At 33.9% G+C, this 19,677-nt stretch overlaps 1 protein-coding gene across 1 annotated transcript; it reads right to left on the bottom strand.

The window, feature by feature from the left end:
* Nucleotides 1–422: 422 nt before the first annotated feature.
* On the bottom strand, nt 423–19,284 carry LOC140044781 (ubiquitin conjugation factor E4 B-like). Its single transcript, XM_072089436.1, has 27 exons — nt 19,150–19,284; nt 18,371–18,512; nt 17,604–17,889; nt 16,951–17,168; nt 16,456–16,582; nt 16,150–16,267; nt 15,585–15,685; nt 15,116–15,230; nt 14,227–14,310; nt 13,469–13,525; nt 12,877–12,993; nt 11,900–11,998; nt 11,643–11,756; nt 11,137–11,226; nt 10,555–10,660; nt 9,517–9,749; nt 8,847–8,974; nt 8,409–8,507; nt 7,843–7,960; nt 6,835–6,952; nt 5,921–6,047; nt 5,181–5,325; nt 4,879–5,013; nt 4,029–4,220; nt 3,289–3,463; nt 2,885–3,034; nt 423–1,588 (listed from the first exon to the last, which is right to left on the bottom strand). Exons 1-27 carry the CDS (start codon nt 19,171–19,173, stop codon nt 1,536–1,538), a joined length of 3,471 nt encoding a protein of 1,156 aa, XP_071945537.1. The 5' UTR covers nt 19,174–19,284; the 3' UTR covers nt 423–1,535.
* Between the last annotated feature and the right edge of the window lie 393 nt (nt 19,285–19,677).

Here is a 19,677-nt window from a genome sequence, read left to right on the forward strand (position 1 = left end):
AAATACAGTGCAGCCTATATTGTACAGGATAGTGTATAATAGAGACCCTTATCATTCAGTCATTTGAATACAAATTATGAGGTGTTCGAAGTATACCAAACACAACTATTATACTATTACAGCACTATTATAATGGCTAAATAAAATCTTCCAAATTATATTTTCATGAAAAAGAGCCATAGCCACCAGTATGGTTGGTCAGGTTTCAACCAGACATTTTTTAACATTTTTAAAAGGACACGTTACAATATATTTTAGATTAATTAATTTAAAAAAATCATCATTAAAATACATCAAAAGAATGACTAAGTCTGTAGTTAATTTTTTTTTATATGAGTCCACTACCAGTCTGCATTTTGATGTTTGGCTGAAATAGTGAGCTCAAGTACATATAAAACGTTGTAGCTGCCATCGTATTTATCTTTTTATTAATTTCAGTCTTGAACCTAGACTAGTCAATTAAAAAAAACCTTGTTGGCCCCTGACCCTCTTCCACATTAGGAATTGATCACAACCCCACCACTTTATGGCTACAGCCCTGTAGACATCATCTAGACAAAGTTATAAGCCTGTACTTTATTAATTAAGGTACTTAAAATTAATGTTCTATTGCATATAAATACGGTGTTGTATTGTTTGTTATTTGACTGCCCAACTATAACTACATATTATTTAGACCAAAATCTAAGCATATAATAACTTGTGCATATTAAGTTAATGGATAATTTTTTGGCTACCAAAATGTATTGTTTTTTTGTTCTTATGCATGTACTTTGGAATAGAAGTAAAAGACTGAGATAGCCAAAATGTAAAATAAAATCCAATACAGTATTTATAAGTATGTTATATTATAGACAATTGATAAAGCATTATGATTTAAATTAAGAAGGGATATTATCTAATTTCTGAAAAGAGTCTTCTAAAAACTGTGGTATACTGACTTGTATACTGAACACCATTCACAACCTTTCTTAATTGTATTTCGATATTTTGAATTGAGAAATAGACATTTTGAAATTGAATGATGGCCAAACGAACTGTGAATATTTATTTTGTATTCCAATTGTACTAAATTGATATTGTTAATATTAATCACCATCATCATCATCATCATCATCATGCCACACTCTTTTCATCACTCATCGTTATACCTTATACAGCCATCAACATCACCTTAAGACAGTTTCTATGTAAATAGTATCATAGACACATTCCATGATACATGGTCTCACATATGATACTGTATTTACCTTAAAATTCAATGCTAAGGATATAACACTATATGTTATGAGAATGGGATGCAATGTTAATATCTTCACACAAAAGTGACATTAGGGAGTTTTTGATTTGAAATCATCAAACCTGTGTCAAGGTGAGGCACGTAGACACACGTCTCAATGTTTATGTATGCGCACAACGTACTAACATGCCCTATCAATTACCTTCATACATATCAATCACATAACACAACCTTCATCATCACTAAGACAACTATCATCAGCAATATTAACAATTCTTAGCAATCTCTATTGTCATCATAAATTCTTGCTCTTTATCCAACTGTCTATTCGTTGCTTCAAGTCTGTAGCTGAAAGAGAAAGAAAAAAGAAGAAATTGGTACAAAACATATCTAATAACTTTTGGTTAGACACCTGGTGGTGTGGCTCAATGGCAAGAGATCAGACTAGAGGCATGGGTTCAAGAATTTCTTTACTAACAGTGCTAAAAGAATCATTGAAACAGGTGAGATTTCAAAAGTGACTTGAATTGCTTAAAGGCCAGGTGCGGGCAAAAAATTTCTATTGATCATACATTCCAATAATTATCGATCTATAGTTTCCCCTATGTTTCATAATTTTTGGGATTTTATTTGTGTTACAGGAGCTTGTTGAAAATAAGCACTTTCTTATCAGTGGGGGGGATAGTTCAAATTACACAGTAAAATCTCTATTCCTTTGTACACACATTTTATAAATAGAGAGGCATTTTAAAAAGCTATGAAAAATAAACGGTGTGGTAAGAAATGTTATCAGATGACTAAACATAGATTAAATAACTTGAATTTTACATTTCTGGTATTTTTATTCAATTTCTGATTTTTATTGTCATGCTATAGCAAAAATTATCCACCGTATATCCACCATCTTTTTTCACCTTCTAGGGAGTCACCAGACATGTTATTACATTAGGTTAAACTACCTAACTACTGAAAAAAAGTCTTCCTGGTTTTTATGGCAGAAATTTGCCAAATTTTGTATTTGACCATATTAAGGGAAATTCATTTTTTTCTGTCTTGATTTCTGTTAAAAATACATGATTTATGTACAATTAACCAGATATTATATTTAAAATTCATGCCTGTACCTGAGCTTTAAAGCTCTGTTTACACTATCAAACTAGTTTGACAAAAAAGTGCTCAAATATGGCATTGGTGTGTCCATATATGGGCACATCACATTTTGTTTGGCACATCAAGTGTAATAGTGTAGACAGAGCTTAAGAGATTCACATTGACGGATATGGATTTAAAGCTGGTTCCAAACCAATGGTGCTTGTGGAAATAACCCCTTAGGGTAAGATTTAAGGTATGTTTTTGGAATGGATAAAACAAGCACATGCATTTATGTTGAGACATGAAATGAGATTAAATCCTTGTTGGTGCAGACCCACAAACTGGTAAGTTAGAATGGATATTTTGTAGATGGTTCGCTGCTCAATTGTAAGCCTCGCCTTCAAATGTGGCATAAAGCAATTGGGAATGGGATAAGTACATGAACAATTATATAATTTAAACTTAATAATGCAGACAAACCTAAAAAGGAGGTATCATTTTCTACACGGCAATTAGAAGTTGATTATTCTACAGTAAATGTAACAAAATTACCTGGTTGAAGCATGTCAACACTAAGGGGTTGACGATTAAAGGGATCTGTTTGAGAGTTTAGTAGGTGGCGTTCTATTATTGGACGGTCCATGATGGTTCCTGATGGCGGTAATAGCACTGGGTCACTCATTATTGTCATCATCAATGGATCTAAATTAGCAAATGACAGTTATAATGTTATAAGGTAGGAATTCACAAAAATTGTCATTAATGTAAATTTGAGGCAATTGAAACTTTATTCCTGGAGCTCCCCTTTAAGGCAGGTTTTCTTGCATTTTTCTGCATCTGAGCAGCACGTTTCAAGGCCTTTGTAAAAAAAATCCTGATTCAGTTTTTTGGCTGGTATGGATTTTTAATTGCCTTGAAATATATTGTTTGTTGAATGTTTAAAAAATTATACACACCTCTGAACTCATCTGGTGCATCTTCAGTATCCAGTTCTTTCTGTTTATTTTGCACCACAATATTCTCAATTCGTTGAAACAGATTGCAAAATTGATCCAGCTTTACTGGCGCCATAATGGCTAACTTCCGCATCTTGCCGATTGCATCCTCAAATAGTTCCTTTCGGTATGAACGCTGAATAACATAAATGTATTATAGTGGGATGATAGTTTTAGTTTCTCCGAAGTAGCTTAGTGTTAGGGAGCTATTAGATAATTGGTCAGATCTTTTACATACTCTGTACTTTATGCTTAAGTACATTTGAGTAATTCTTGGGTGAGACTCGAACCCATGACCTTGATGATTGACGCTCATACCTCTAGAGCACCAAGTTTGAGTTGATGACCAAGGATAAAACAACTCCAGATCACGGTTTCCCATGAGTCAAACCAGACAACAATTTGATTTTTAAATGTTTATTATTTATTTATTTTTTTAAGGTTTGCTAGAGAAAATAAACACTAGTGATTTTGTGGTACACCATATGTTCGCAAAGAAAATAAAGGTTTGAGAATTTCTTGACATTATTCTTGTTATGAAACAACCACACAACCACCTTCTAGAGGTCAAGTTCTTTCTTTACCAATGTATTAACCTTATCAAATGGCAAGGATACACACAGATTTGTTATGATATATTAATGTACATCATATGGTAGACAAACTAGTTTAATAAATCAATTTGAATATATAGCGCTCACCTCATCGGCAGCTACAGCCGAGGCAAACTCTTCACTGTCTAAGTGCAGGTATATACTGGTTAACTGGATAAGCATCTTGCGAGGATCAAATCCATACTTCTCTTTATTCTCTACCTTCAAATTCTTACATTTTGGTCCACAAAGTTGTTGGAGGTTAAAGTTCAACATTGCTGCTAGCCTAGCTACAAGTTCCTGTCAGACAAAACCATATTAAAGCATTCATAACATACTCTAAACAAATTTTCTTTGTATGCCTGTTAGGATAACGTAGAAACTAAAAATAATTTCACAGACTTCATTAAATTTTGGAGACAATCAGGACAAGAATCCCAATTCAGGACCATTTTTCAATATTTTACTAATTTTAGACGGATCTTTACCAAATTCAAACCACTGAAAGATATATAGCTACAATTCCAGAGCAGGATTCCAATTCTGGAACACATTTATGTTGTGGGATGATGGCCAAATTGTGACTTTTTGGTTGTCACCAACTGGAAACCCTACAATTTTTGCTTCCGCCAAGGAGATAAATACACACATATTTAAGCATTTGAAGGATGATGATCCCTTTTTTTTGCCTCTGATCATTTGTATTTTGATGTTTTGTATCCTTGTCATGCTTTTATATTTATCTGTATGTTCGTATTATTCTATGTAAAAATCAATCTCTGTTTACTTAGATTGCAATAAAGATTATTTGAATTAAATTTGAAAAAAAAGGATAAAATATATGAACACATTCGTGCACACATACTGCGCATGGTATGACCCGGATCACGTTTCATGATCCTTTTTATTCCTGGAAGAGGTTGCAACTCCTTGATTTAAACATGTTGAATAAACTTACTGGTCTTAAGAATGGTGATTTGATGTCACGTGTGAGGTAGTGGAACATGTCAAGTGTTTCTTTGGCCAAGGTCAGATATGACCGACACTGTCGCTCATCCGTCTCAAGTTGTTTTAATCTTCGTTGTTGCTCTTCCTGAAAAAAATATTTTCATTTCATTGAATAATAAAAGTATTTGCTAAGATTTACGGTAGAACTCCAATCAGGGAGACACCTTTTAAAAGCTGACAGAAGTGGTGGAAAAAATAGTACATAATTCTTTAAGATTCAAAAACCTTAAAAAGTTGGTAAGTAGATCTCACCTCGGATTGGCTGTTCCATGCCTCTTTGTCTTTCCTTGCTTCTTGTATTTCATGAATTCGTTTCAAGCAATCTAGACTCTCATCTAATAAGAATGTGGTGTCGTTCATCAACATGTTTACAAACCGGACAAAGTCTTTGCTTTCACTATGTAACAAAAATAATAATAATGTAATATATATAATCAATCCACTCTATTAATAACTTGTTAGTGTATTAGTTTAGTATGTAATGGGTGTAGGCAGGTTCAGGCATAAGGAGGTGCACATAAGGTTTCGAAAATCTGATACCACATCACAGGCAACATAGTGATAATGTCCACTAGCATAGCACCATTCTAACAGTCAGTGTGATGGTTAAACTTTACTCTAAAGGCGCCAATTTACACAGACAAGCGGTAACAGTAATGAAAAAATCTATGACAAAATGCGGAGCAGGATATATACAGACTCATCATGGGACAAGCTACACGGTTTTCTGCTTGCCGCCTTGTCTGGGTAAATTGGCCAATTCACATCTGTCCACAAAGGTGGTTGTGATCTAGTACACTGGTGTAACTCCCTACTTGTCTTGAAAGCTAGCTACAACCCTGGCACTAGGTTAGGGTCAGAACCAATAGGCACCAACACATACATTCATTATGTTGAAGTAGGTCCTGGTCATTCCAAAATAAATGAATGAAATCAAAAGTTCTTTATTGAAAATACAATGGCCTAAAGGTCATAGTTCAAATGTTACTGACCTGCTTTGCTTAATCATGACCTGTCTGTGTGATGGTATCTCCCACAATGACTTGAATATAATACTAATATGATAACGTATACTGAATTTATCATAAAACTCACTGCTAGCACCTGTTGTTTCAATATCTGTGTAGAAAACATAAAAATATAACGTCTCTCATAAGTACAGTCATGCAATCAATGCTTATGGCACTTTGTAATAGCATGTGGCAACCTATGATCTAGGAACTAGCTACTTAATGTTAATTTATTAGGGAGCTTTTTTTTTATTTTGCGACGACCAATGCCCACATTATTTCAGGCTAGTTCATTGTAGGGATGGAGCAATATTTGGATGCAAGTCCTCGCTTCTAACCTTGACACAGGTTTGATTGTTTCTAGGTCCAGACGATGACCGATGACACATCTATCGAGCTGACCTGGGTCAATTTTCAGTCGTCGCAAATCAAAAGTTTTCTACTATTATGCACATGCGGGGACATGGGACAGTGTTTACTACAAGTTCCTACAGAGGTTTGGTGGATGCAGGTCCAGAAGGTGTCAAGATTGACCCCTGAACTCTGAGATTGTAAGGTTAACACATTATCTACCAAGCTAAAACTTTAATCTTCTGGTCACTAAAGTTTCATTGGTAATAGACCATATATTATTGCTTATTATAACACGCCCTAAATATATAGTCATTTGATTGGACGATTGTGGGTCACATGGAATTCAATAAACGGTATAATTAAACAAGCGTCGCCTCATGAACACAGAATTTCATTTGTCACCTTATTAAATTAATTCAATTATTTGTACTATCACACTCATAAACATTCATTATTTGTATATTATTTTTATTATTTATTTATTTCTTTATTCTGATATAAAATCATAGGATAAAAACACAAAAAAGTACCGAGATACTTACCTGTAAAAAAGTTCATGAGAGCAGGAACTAAGTGATCAGCAGACATTGGATGAAGTGTAATATCTTGAAACACTTGTTTTGTCTTGTCTTGTATTGCTGGGTTTAACACAAACAGCACCTGAAAAGAAACAAATAAACGTAACTTAATATCAAATACCTGCAGGCCTTGTCTTTTGAAAATTATAGGTGTGCTACAAATTGCACTCCTCAATACATTCAGGAATGCTGTAGGTGTTGTTTGTATTTTGGTGTGTAGAAGTTTACAAAACTTAAGCGTGTTGTAAATCGCACTCCTCAAGGGCAGTTTAGTAGGGTGTTAGGTGAGTGATCGCACTTGTTCGCCTTGAAGGACAAGGCCTGAAATACACACAAAATATAAACTTTCTAAATGATGATAACAGAAACCAAGCACGACCGACTGTGTTGAGGTAATTGAGAAATAAAACAAAAGGCACATTTACCATTAAACTATTTTGCTAAAAACTAATTTTCTTAATCAACATCTCACTACACCACCAACTGATATCATTGTTGAAATTGCTTGCATGAGTGATTTTTCTATAGTTCTCTCTATATTTTAGATTTGCCTCAGTAAGTATTTTTTTCAGAATTCATATTTATGTCATTAACATAAGATCAACTAAAAAGAAGGCCAAAAAAAACACAACAAAATAAAAAAAAACAGACCAACTGACATGATATATTGCTCGAAAAACACAATGTTTTAGGCATAATTTCACTCAATCCTCTTTATGAATTTGGTGTGAGATCAGACTGTTCTGTAATTATTCATAACAAATTGGTTAAGTGAAAAAACTAAAAATGTTTGCAGAGAAGAAAACTGGAAAATGTCAAAAGGCTTCCTTTATCAGATAATCTATATTGTTTTGAAAACTTTTGTAACGAGACCACAGTGCTGATTTTTCCCCATGGCTAAATATCCTTGCAGGCAAACTAAAAATTGGCCTAGTGGAAAACAGGCTTAACCATATAATATGCACCACATACCTCAATAAGTTTAGCTAACAGATACGGATTACGTATGTAATTAGCAGAACTAACAAACACAACAAGAAACGTGATCACAGTCGGTAGGCAAGTGTCTTGTAATGTGTTAGGTGAATACCTAAAAAGAACAAACAGAAAAAAATATTTAAAGTTAACATTTTTAATCCTACCTCTGGTCTAATCCCACCTCCTACTATATGTCTGTTTCACAAACAGGCATATCCCCGGGTATAGTCCCAGTATTGACTTTTGATCTGGATTTAGGCCTTTCTCAAGAAATGCTATACTAATCATTTATAGTCCCACCCAATTTTATGTTTTAGGGTGGCGGGGAAATTATACCAGAGGTTATACAGTACTAAAATCTACATTATGTGAAGGAAGCTCATACTATTTAGTTTTAAAAGAAAAAAAATAATAAAAAGTATGAGTGAAAATTGATAAAATTTATTGTATTTATTTTCACAGATCTGATTAATGTGAATCCTCAATTGGTCATGAACCAGCCTAGTACTGGATATTCAACAGCAGATAAAATCTTATAAATATTAATTTAACGCACTTACTGTACAATAAATAAAATGAATTCAGCTATATCTTCCATGTACCATTCTGGTAATGCTGCAAACTCCATTGAAACATCATTCGATAGAGGTAGTGATACACTATTAAAAGGTTAAAGGTTAACTATCATTTATGTGTCTTTTTATTTAAATCCTGCAACATATGCTTATTAAATGATGCATACTAAACAGTGGTGGTAACGGCTTAACCCAGGGGCCACAGGGCATGAGCAGCCACAATGCAACTACTAAGCATTGGAGGCACTTTAAGATTGCTAAACCAGGGACCTTTGACCTTTGACCACTGGTACTAAATACTAAAATGAAAATCAAGTTTATTTACTTAATTTGTGACAAGACAAATAGTATATTGTAGCAAAAATGTACCTTACCAAATAAGAACAGTTTCTATAATTTATGTAAAAGTTATTAAGTACTAACCTTTGACCCTCTGGGGTGACAAGGTTCAGAATCATTTGCATAACTTGACAATAAAATCGATAACTTCCTCTCAATAGTACTTCATCCAGAAGACCACCATCTGCACACGCTTTTGCTTGAACTAATTTCTAAAATTAAAATTAATGGTTTATTACGAGTAAAGCATCAAATATTAAAATACATACATAAGGAAGAAGAGGTACCAAAAATACTGATCAGAAATAATAACAATTTGAATGCGAGTGTGGTAAGAGGTTTTTGAAGATGGTGGGTTAACAAGTCTGGTGACTTGCAAATCAGCACATGTGACAGCATCTCCTTTGCCATTGGATATGGAAAATGATCATCTGTGCTATCCCAGCATGCATCTGATTACAAGTATCATTCTATCCTCCCCACCCACTTTTTTTAAACATAAGAGCGTGTGGCACAGTGTGTAGGGCATTGGACTACTGATCATAAATTCGAATCCAACCCTTGCTGAATTGTTTGTATCCTTAGGCAAGACACTTTATTTATGTTACCCTCTCTCCACCCAGGTGTATAAATGGGTACCTGGTTTAGGTCAAAACACAATTGCGCTGATTAATAGCTGCATTATGGTAGTATATTTCCATATGTTTTTCGTTTCATTAAAAAAAAGTTCCCAATAGAATGCTTATTTCATTACCTTAAATTGCAACTTATATTTATCCAGAAGGACTTTCTTTCGTGCTTCGCCCGGTGTTCCCTTCCATTGTGCCTCGGTAGATTGCAGTTCTTCCGTCAGCCGGCTAACCTCCCTGATTGCTCGTAAACGTTTGGAGTAAAAGCGGCAGGACGGTAGAAGTGCTAGATGGTGACATTGTAAAGTCAGGAAGTAACCTTCTGTAGAAAATTTTGGTTCCTGCCAGCTTGATGGGTCTGAAATTAAGTTTAAAACAATATTTCTTATTAGAATAACACTATGCTTAGGTCGACAGAGAACTCAAGTGACAGGAACATTGAGCAACTGAACCGAAACTGAAAACATCAAGTGTGTAAACAAACAGGTCCACATGAAATATATTGCAACTTGACAATACTACACACATTCTATTAACAGTAATCAGTGTATGATAGTGATTTATCAACATTAATCTGATTGCATTTAAACATGGTCATTACCCATATCGCAGACAACACATTTATGTTTAACGGAAATCAACCTAGCGCAAATGAAATGTTGTTATGTGCAATTGTGTGTGTTACAAGTTGTGGTCCAATACATTGCTTGTAGTAGCCCTTATGTCATATGCCTATAAATTTGTTTTTTTTCTCTTTTGTGGCGTTAACCACTATTTATTCAATTCCTCTTCAACAGATTAATACAGTTATTTCTAATAATAATAATAATAACTATTTCATTGTTATTCTCACTTTTGTTTGGTTTATATATATATATTTTTTTTACATTATGTGGTTTTATCAATGTTACTGTTCTTGGACTCAGAACATAAATATTTCTTTTCGGTTATCCACCTTTTTTCATAATTTTCTTTTTTTAATTTTTTTATTTTATTCAGTTGTCAACCAACAGCGATGAAACCGCCAATAACAGGTTGAATCTAAACATAATAAATATAATCTTTATTTTTGTTCTATAATTCTCAACATATAAAATTGTAAACACTTAACTAATAAATGTACTGTAGAAGATATGCCTATAATTTAATGAATAACAATTTACCAATTTTCTGGGCCCATTCTATTGCTTCCTGGTTTGAACTTCGCATTCTTGTTTCTTGTGAGATGTCAATACGTGACTTAGGATGAAATGGATACATAACATCTACCTGAAAACGCAATAATGAGCATACACTTTTTTACTGTTTTATTTTGTTTGCTCATACCTGAAAAATCTATGCAAATTAGTTTCCTATATTTCTCATTGCCACACTTTCAGAGGTCAAAGGTCCCTGGTTTAGCAATCTTAAAGAGCCTCCAATACTGGGTAGTTGCACTGGGGCTGCTCAAGCCCTGTAGCCCCTGTGTTTAGCCATTACATCACTGTTTATACGCATCATTTGAGAAGCATATGTAGCAGGATTTAAATAAAAAAGAAATGTAATGTATAGTCATGCAGAATAATGCTCTTTGAATTAACGTATCATTTTGTGCAATATGTCTACGTGTGAATAATTAGCCATTTGAATGGCGATGTTAAAAATATAAGTTAGGGGTAGCAGTCGTGGTGGATGCGGGGAATGTTTGGGGAAGTCATAAACTGTCGTGATATGGATCTCACTCACACATTTATTTTTTTACTTACCTTTTCAAGCTGTATCTTTACACTAAGTTTTTGGAGTACTACAAGAACGTTTAACATGAAACCATCGCCTCCTAACAGAGAAGCTTCAGCCTAATAGAAAAACATGCATAATTGTTGAGGTATGAACTTGTTGTGCAACAGTAAAGCTCTGTCTACACCATCGAACTTTATGTGACAAAAAAAATATGATGTGCCAATATTATGGACATGATGATATTTTGGCACGTCGCATATTTGTATTCAACCTAGTATTATAGTGTAAACACAGCTTTACACTGTTAAATAATAATCAAATAAGTTATTTAGAAAGCAAGTTGCTTGTTTTTTTTGGTGGGTCTGATGGGAAATAACCACACCTAGTCATTTTCATTTTACACCCTTGCACTCTCTAAACAAAAGGCTTAGCTTATAATTTTCATCATTGGTGTGTATTGATTTTATGCAAAGGGTAAAAAGACACGTGTTAGCAAGAAAGGCTAAAAACAGAAGTCTTTCAATGAACTAACCTGCATCTGGGCTCGTTTATGGTTCAGTTTTAAGACGGTTGCCAGGTAAACTAGAGTTGTTTCCCTTGTGTCTGCATTTACTAGTAATGTGTGAACTATTGTGTATAATTCAGCCTGAAAGAAAGTATTTAGTAAAAAGTAAAAATTATTTTACAAGTTTAGAAATTTGTTATAAAATATAAATAAAAAATTATAAAGAAATTAAAAAGCTTCAATTTCCTTATATTGTGAAAAATCAACAAAAGCAATTTACTTACTCTAGAAGTTGACATAAGGTGCCTAATTGTTTGGTGTATAAGTTTGGTACCCTCATGTGTTAGGTTCGATGACGAGTAGTACTTTTCAACGACGTAAGTCTGGTGGTGAAAAAACAAAAATATCACACTCATAATGGGACCAGAATGGGAGGATGAAGAAAAACAGAATCAAATTTGAGAAACTGACAGGAAGAAGTTATGATGATCATGATAAAAAAAATATGAAGCACATAAATGTATATAAATCACATAAATTGCTGGTTTCTCTCAATCAAAGGTCATACATATGTGAACAAAACAAGTGCTTAAGACACACAACAAAGTTAAATGATGAAGATAGACTGATGATGATGTAATGATGATGACGATGGACTGATGATGATGATGATGTAATGATGAAGAATATGGACTGATGATGAAGCTGGACTGATGATAATAATGATGTTGTAATGATGATGAAGATAGCCTGATGATGATGTAACGATGATGAAGATAGACTGATGATGATGATGAAGAAGATGGACTGATGATGATGATGATGTAAAGATGATGACAACGGACTGATGATGATGATGGACTGATGATGATGATGTAATGATGATGACGATGGAATGATGATGATGTAATGATGATGACGATGGACTGATGATGATTATGAAAAGGATGGACTGATGATGATGATGTAATGATGATGAAGATGGACTGATGATGATGATGATATGATGATGAAGATGGACTGATGATGTAATGATGAAGAAGATGGACTGATGATGATGTAATGATGATGAAGATGGACTGATGATGATGTAATGATGAACAAGATGGACTGATGATGATGATGTAATGATGAACAATATGGACTGATGATGTAATGATGAACAAGATGGACTGAAGATGATTGAATACAGAAATTTTGAATCATAATTCTCATCTCATTATTTGGTGATATTCGTTAATAAAATAGTTTACAAAATTACATTATCCTCAGCGAAAATAGAATAGGACAAGAAAGCACCAATAAATGAAAGTTTTTCAATTTCTCTGCCAGCAGCCGATGTAATAGGTGGTGACAACCAGTTATCCATCTCAACAATCTGCCAACAAAAATAAACATTAGCAATTATGATTTAATATGTGCCAAAATCAATAGTTATATAGATCCTCCTCCGTCTTAACAAGGCTAACGGCAGTCACACCACATAGTGAACCAACCTTTTCCCATGCATATTCCTCCGCATGTATTAGTGGATGTGCGCGCTGTATAAATCTTATTATTTTTATTATTGTTATTAATGAGTGTAATAGTAATTCTTCTAACTCTTCCAAGACCGGACACCTTTGGACTGGCCACATATGTCTGGTTTTCCGAAAAAGTCTGGTATTCAGAATGTGTTTGAACTGGTAAAAGGAATTCGGGCCCTTTAGGTTCTTAAGAAAAGTCTGGAATTGGTAGGAGTTTCCAGTTTGCAGGTTGTCTGGTATTGGGAGAGCTGACTGTACTATGGCTGTATGCTATGCTAGGCCTCTACTGTACTATGCACTGCAAAGAAATACCCAACTGCCACTTACCAGGTTGCAAATTGGTCGTTTGTTACCGATCTTTATGACTACCAGTTCTCTTACAGCCTGTAATAATTAAATCAATTACATATAACAATAATAAATAAAACAAATCTGTACAAATCTTTCAAGAAAAGATTTTGGACCATGTACGTCAGATTTTGATTTGACAGTACAATCATATTCACAATTATGTAAAGCTCTGTTTAAAAAAGTGTGATGTGCCCAAATGCGGTAGTGATATTCCCAAATATGGTAGTGATATGACATCATCATGTCCATATATGGGCACATCAGATTTTTGTTGTCAGATAAAGTTTGGTAGTGTAGTAGTTGTAAATACTTGTGATAGTACATAGTTCTGTGGTTCCAAAATGAGTCATGTTCAATCTATAATTTGCTTGTCTTATTTATTTGACTTATATACTTTGCTACACTTTGTGGAGTGGAGCTGTGGCTTGGTGGTTATGATGCTTGGCTACCAATCTAAGCGTCCTGGGTTCAAGTCATGTCATATGTCAGGGTTTTTTTCTCATGACAATTTACAACTCCACTCCCAAAGACTTAATAATAAGTCTTTGTTTATGTAGAGCATCTTGTGTATATGTTTGTCTTGTGAATGGGATTGCCACCTTTGAGAAGGATAGTGAATGAATTCCCTTGTGGTAATCCTTGGCAATTTGCCTAAAATGAGAATTAAAAAAAATAAACAAATATACACAACAATTCATGGCTATTTTGAACACAGTAAATGACAATTTACTTACTTTAAATGGGAGAAGGAAGTAATCTGAATCTAAACCACAGACTTGGGTAATCTGCATTAGCCCATGTAAGACTGGTTTCATTATCTGTGAATTGAAATATGAAACAATAACATTTTACTCAAACAAACATTTTTTTTCCATTTACAACAAAACTAAAGCTGTCTACACTATCACTAGTTTGACAAAAAAAGTGCGATGTTCCCAAATATGGTAGTGATATATCCAAATATAAAATGTTTTTTTAAACTACAGCACAAAATTAAAGGTATGTTGAATATGATCAAGTTATAGTTAGTTACATTGTATCACAGTGGCAATGTCTACACTATCAAACTATATGCGACAAAAAAGGTGACGTGCCCATATATGGACACAATGATATCATATCACTACCATATTTGGAAATTCAAATGAAAATTCGTAAGTGTTGGTAAAAATATATAAAATGTTTTTTAAACAAACTTACAGCACAAAATTCTTTAATTTTTTGTCACATATAGTTTGATAGTGTAGACATTGCCACTGTGATACAATGTAACTAACTATAACTTGATCATATTTAACATATTTGTTTACCCAACAGGCAATTTGATGGATAATTAATCAGGTACTGATGGGTTATATATGTTTAGCATCTGGAAGTTTACTTGGTGTAAAAGTCGCTAACCCATGACGCAATTGATTGGGTATATTTATGTATATATATAAATCATACTGTAAATTATAGAAACAGTGCTCATATTCGGAACATGATCTCATAATCGCGTCAAGCATAGCTCATTGGCGAAAGTTCCATATTTTTTTGTTGTATGAAAAAATGTCTCTATGTATATATATGTTTGCAAAATGTATAATCTTACAAATTTAAAGGGTCCTTAAAAATACTTACACTTTGAAATGTTTCATTATCTTGATAAGTCATCTGTATTAATTCCTGGAGAAATAACTGGGGTAGTTTCCCCGACAACAAGAAAGGTACAAACCAGGATATATGAGATGACGCTCTGCAAAAAAAAAAGTTTTTTTTTTAAATATGATTTACAATCATCAGTTATGCCTCTCATCTTGCAACATGATGCTTTGCACTATACCATGCCATTTTCCTCTGTTAAAACTCATCTACACTATTGATAAAAAAAACGTGTGATGTTCCCAAATATGGTAGTAGTGATATGCTTAAATATGGTAGTGATATGACACCATCAACTCCATGGGCACATCAAATTTGTTGGTCACATGAAGTTTGATAGTGTAAACAGAGCTTTATGTCATTTTAGATTACAGGTATAGTATGTACACATCTACATGGCATCCATGAAAATAAAGATCATTAAAATTCACAGTTGTATTGACTGTACCTTGGCCGTGTAATGGTTCCTTGTAGTACTAGTACACAATGACGAACACACTGGTGCCTAGCATTCTTTAAAACTTCATTAATCGGTGGCTGTGACGCTCTCTGAAATAGACCAAAGTTAGATGAACTTGCATGCAATAGCAACATAATTTAGAAGTGCACAAAGCAAACCAATGAGACATTATACATCTTCACGTGAGGAATTCGATCTAGGTCGGCCATAAAAACTAATCGGTCAACTTGGCCGCAATAAACTATGAATTACAAAAAGTGCAAAGGAAGCGAATGAATAAATAAAATATTTTTAAATAGTTCTTCCCATTATTTTCAATTTTTTAGCACTAGTTGTTTTCCATACTTTTATTGGGGCTGAGTTGAGCGATTAATTTGAGGCCGAGTTGACTTGTGGCTGAGTTGACATATGGGCAAGGTTATGAGGTCAACTGGACTTGACTGTGGCCAAGATGATTTAGGGCCAACTTGACACACATCTGAGCTGCATTATTTTTCATAGGAAAATATAAGGGTTGGTGGGAGGTATAGATGGTATAAAAGCATCACTTTACCTTAGCTAAATTTCTCTCCTCAATGCCAACATTGTTGTAGGCTTCTAGGAGATAGATGATCATTTCCGTTTCGCGGCCTGGAGCAATTTGAAGACTATGTTCAGATAGTGATGAAAAACTAAAATATATACAAAATTACATTTTAATTTAATAATCATATTTTAAAATATAATAAAGTGCTAAAACCATATATGGGCACATTACATTGTTATATAAGTTTGACAGAGCTTTAGAATTGAATTAATATTTTTTTCTTTATTTTTTTTTTTTATATTATTTTATATAACAAATACATAATGTACAAACCTTGGTGGCGTCATATTTTGGCTAATAACTTGTTTCAATTTACTTTCATCTTCCTTGCTACAATGTGCGTGACATAACAAGACCTCCATTAATATTTGCCCAATCAAATCTTCAAAACTCTGATAGACTGCGAAAAAGAAACAAAAATAACTAATGTATACTATTAGTTAAGTAACTTAGTTTTAAGTTAAAAAACCTGTATATGTTTGTTCACATTCAGTCGGAATTAAGTGTGGGGGCAGGGGAAAACATCAGGCTACGACACATTTGTTGTTGAATTGGATTTTCTTCCTAGACAATGAGCATGCTAGCACAACAATACATTTAAGCTTTTAATTTGTGTTGGTTTCATTACATTTGTCTAGCCCTAGCTCAGCATTTTTTTCAATGCAAAATCATGATCACTCAAGCCAAACAAGAAGTAAACATCTAGGTCAGCATAGTGAATATTTCAATGTAGGCTTAGGACATAATAATTCATTTCCCAAAATTTACATTGCATAGGATCAGCCTGGAAATCAGCAGCAAGGTCCCGTAGATACAATACACCGTTCTGTGGTTCTTTGTACGACACTTTAAAAATGCGGCAGATCATTGTTATCAGGATGTCTTGCGAAACGGCAGAAGGATCTTTCGACATCTTTTCTTTTTTCTCAAGTTCTTCCATCTCTGGATTCTCTATACCCGAATCTACATCCATTTGGGAGAAGTTTCTAAAGGTATCAACAAAAATTAATACTTTTTTTCAAACAATTTTGATTTGTCAATGATTTAAATTAAATTTAAAAATAAATTCAAATGGGGCCTTGTTGGCCTGTAGGGAGTGGAGTTAAAAGAGTTACAACCATGGAAATAGGTCAGGAATTCAACCCTGGCACAGGTCAGGATTTGACTTGGTTTTTGTAGAGTTTTTGGTTTTCAGGGATTCCGGTTAAGATTTGAATGTACTGCATATCAAATTGTCATTTTAAACAGACCATTCTAAAATGGACATATCACAAATTAAAAATCAAATTTTAGTAACTGATTGTATGCTATTAGCAAAGTATGTTGGGTAAATTTGCTGCATAATTAAAACATCTTGGCATGTTAACGTAAAAAGAATAAATATATACTACTAAACTATAAATATTGAATCAAATACAAACCCTTCATCTGGAGGCTGTGAATCTACTTCCATACTTTGTTGAAGACTACTTTCGCCCTGAGAGTCTAAACCACTATCCAGGCTTGGTTGCAGATTTTCTCCCTGAGAGCCTAAACCACTATCCAGGCTGGGTTGCAAATTTTCTCCCTGAGAGCTTAAACCACTATCCAGGCTTGGTTGCACATTTTCACCCTGAGAGCCTAAACCACTATCCAGACTTGGTTGCAGATTTTCGCCCTGAGAGCCTAAACCACTATCCAGACTTTGCATCACACTATCCGACTCATCTGTGTTTGAAAAATCGAAAGTATACAAGAAAAAAAATGTTTTTATTCAACAGACGTCTCAGGGTACAGCAAAATTTAAAAAACAGATACGTGTATGTAATTTTGAAAAAAAAAATTATATGCTGTATTTGAACCTAACATTTTCAGTAGTTTTTTTTATCAGCCCAGTTTTAATTTTATTTTTACTGCTCATCTCTAATTTAAACTCATATGGATTTTTTATTTTAATTATACTAGTTAAAAAGGGCCAGTTACAGAGTCGTTTTAAAAGCTATTGCCCAGGCCAGAGGTCCTGTACTAAATCGAAAATGCTGCTTTTTCTGGAACCTGAATGATGGCGTTTGCTTATATGGAAGGTTGAACTGTGAAGTGCTTTTCTGTTTAGAAATAAAAAACATCTTCATAAAGTTGGTATTGGAAGGACTTATGCCTTATAATTACCATACTGTATTATTAATTATTATTAATAAGGCTAACCCACCTTGAATATTAGAAGCCATGGATGAGCTTTCTCCCTTCCTACTTGACACTGGTGTGCCAGTATCAATAGCCTGTTTTGACTCTTTCGGTGGTGAAGCACTGTTAATACTCCCCTCTAGTCTTGCCAGTCGTCTACGTCTAACCTAACAAACAAGAAAAATAACAAATTGAAATAGATTTTACACACATTGAATGCATGAAACCTTAAATTTAAAATTCATGTTATAATAAAGTCAGAAAATGTTACACAATGTCAAATAAAATGTAAATAAAATAAGGATTTAATGAGAAGAATAATAATAATATCTAATCATCATGTGATGCAACTCCGAATATATATATATATATATTATATACTAGGCATAGGGCCTATAGGCCTAGCTAGGGGCCTATATGCAGAGAATAACTCGGCTCGGAGTGAATTAATTAATAAATGTACCTAGCAAAATGTGCGTTTTTATTATTGAAACTTTACTTTGTATAGGCCTAGCCTAGCTAGGCCTATACACTCTGGCAGAGAAAGTATAAAATCCCCTGACTATCACCATGGAGTAAACTCCATGCTATCACAGACCAATTCGTCGCTGTACAGCAGAGGTGGCCTTGTACACAACGTACACAAAAATGTAGCCTTCGACAGCTGATTTCGATTAGGATACGGGCCAAGCCTAAGCTTAGGCGGTGGCCAATTTTTGATGGCCGAGGCTAGCTAGGCCTAGGAATGAATGAGAACAAAGCCGTAGATTCATACATGAAAATATCACAATTATATCGTCTTACCTCGTCTGGTGTTAACTCACTCATTACGTGCCCTTCCTATTCTCAACTTTAATAACAATATTTATTTTCAATACTTTATAAATAAAAAGTGTATGACAGAATTACAACAACCGAATTTAGCTAAGTGAAAGCAGCCATAATTGATGATGTCATTGCGTATACAACACAACAAAAATCGACGAATCAGCTGGTTCGTTGTGCACAAGTAAACAAAGGGCACTTCCTAATAAGTCTTTGTGTGTAACAGACCTGTTTAAGACTGAAGAAGGTAACAATTTTAATTAAAGATGTATTGTCCCTTGAAACACAAAAAATGAAAAAAAAAATATTCTAAATTAAAATTGGCCATATCAAAGTAATATTAAAGTTATTCACTTTAAGTCGAAAATTCGAGCCAAAAACAACAATTTTACATAATTAACAGGTAAATTAATTAGATTACATTTCGTCTGGGAAATCGTCGCAAGCGAAAGTAAACAAAGATTTCAAACCATGAGTATGCATTATGCATGATGCTAATTAGGATTG

Source organism: Antedon mediterranea, chromosome 3 (assembly GCF_964355755.1).
Source record: "Antedon mediterranea chromosome 3, ecAntMedi1.1, whole genome shotgun sequence".
Taxonomy (NCBI): Eukaryota; Metazoa; Echinodermata; class Crinoidea; order Comatulida; family Antedonidae; genus Antedon; species Antedon mediterranea.

Excerpts from the sequence above, each read along its gene's own strand:
- LOC140044781 (XM_072089436.1), bottom strand. The coding sequence starts at position 19,173 with ATGAGTGAGTTAACACCAGACGAG. Across the intron at positions 13,526-14,226 it reads ACTTCCTTCTCCCATTTAAA|GCTGTAAGAGAACTGGTAGT; the intron begins GTAAGTAAATTG and ends TAATTATTACAG. Across the intron at positions 11,227-11,642 it reads ATAAACGAGCCCAGATGCAG|GCTGAAGCTTCTCTGTTAGG; the intron begins GTTAGTTCATTG and ends TTTTTCTATTAG.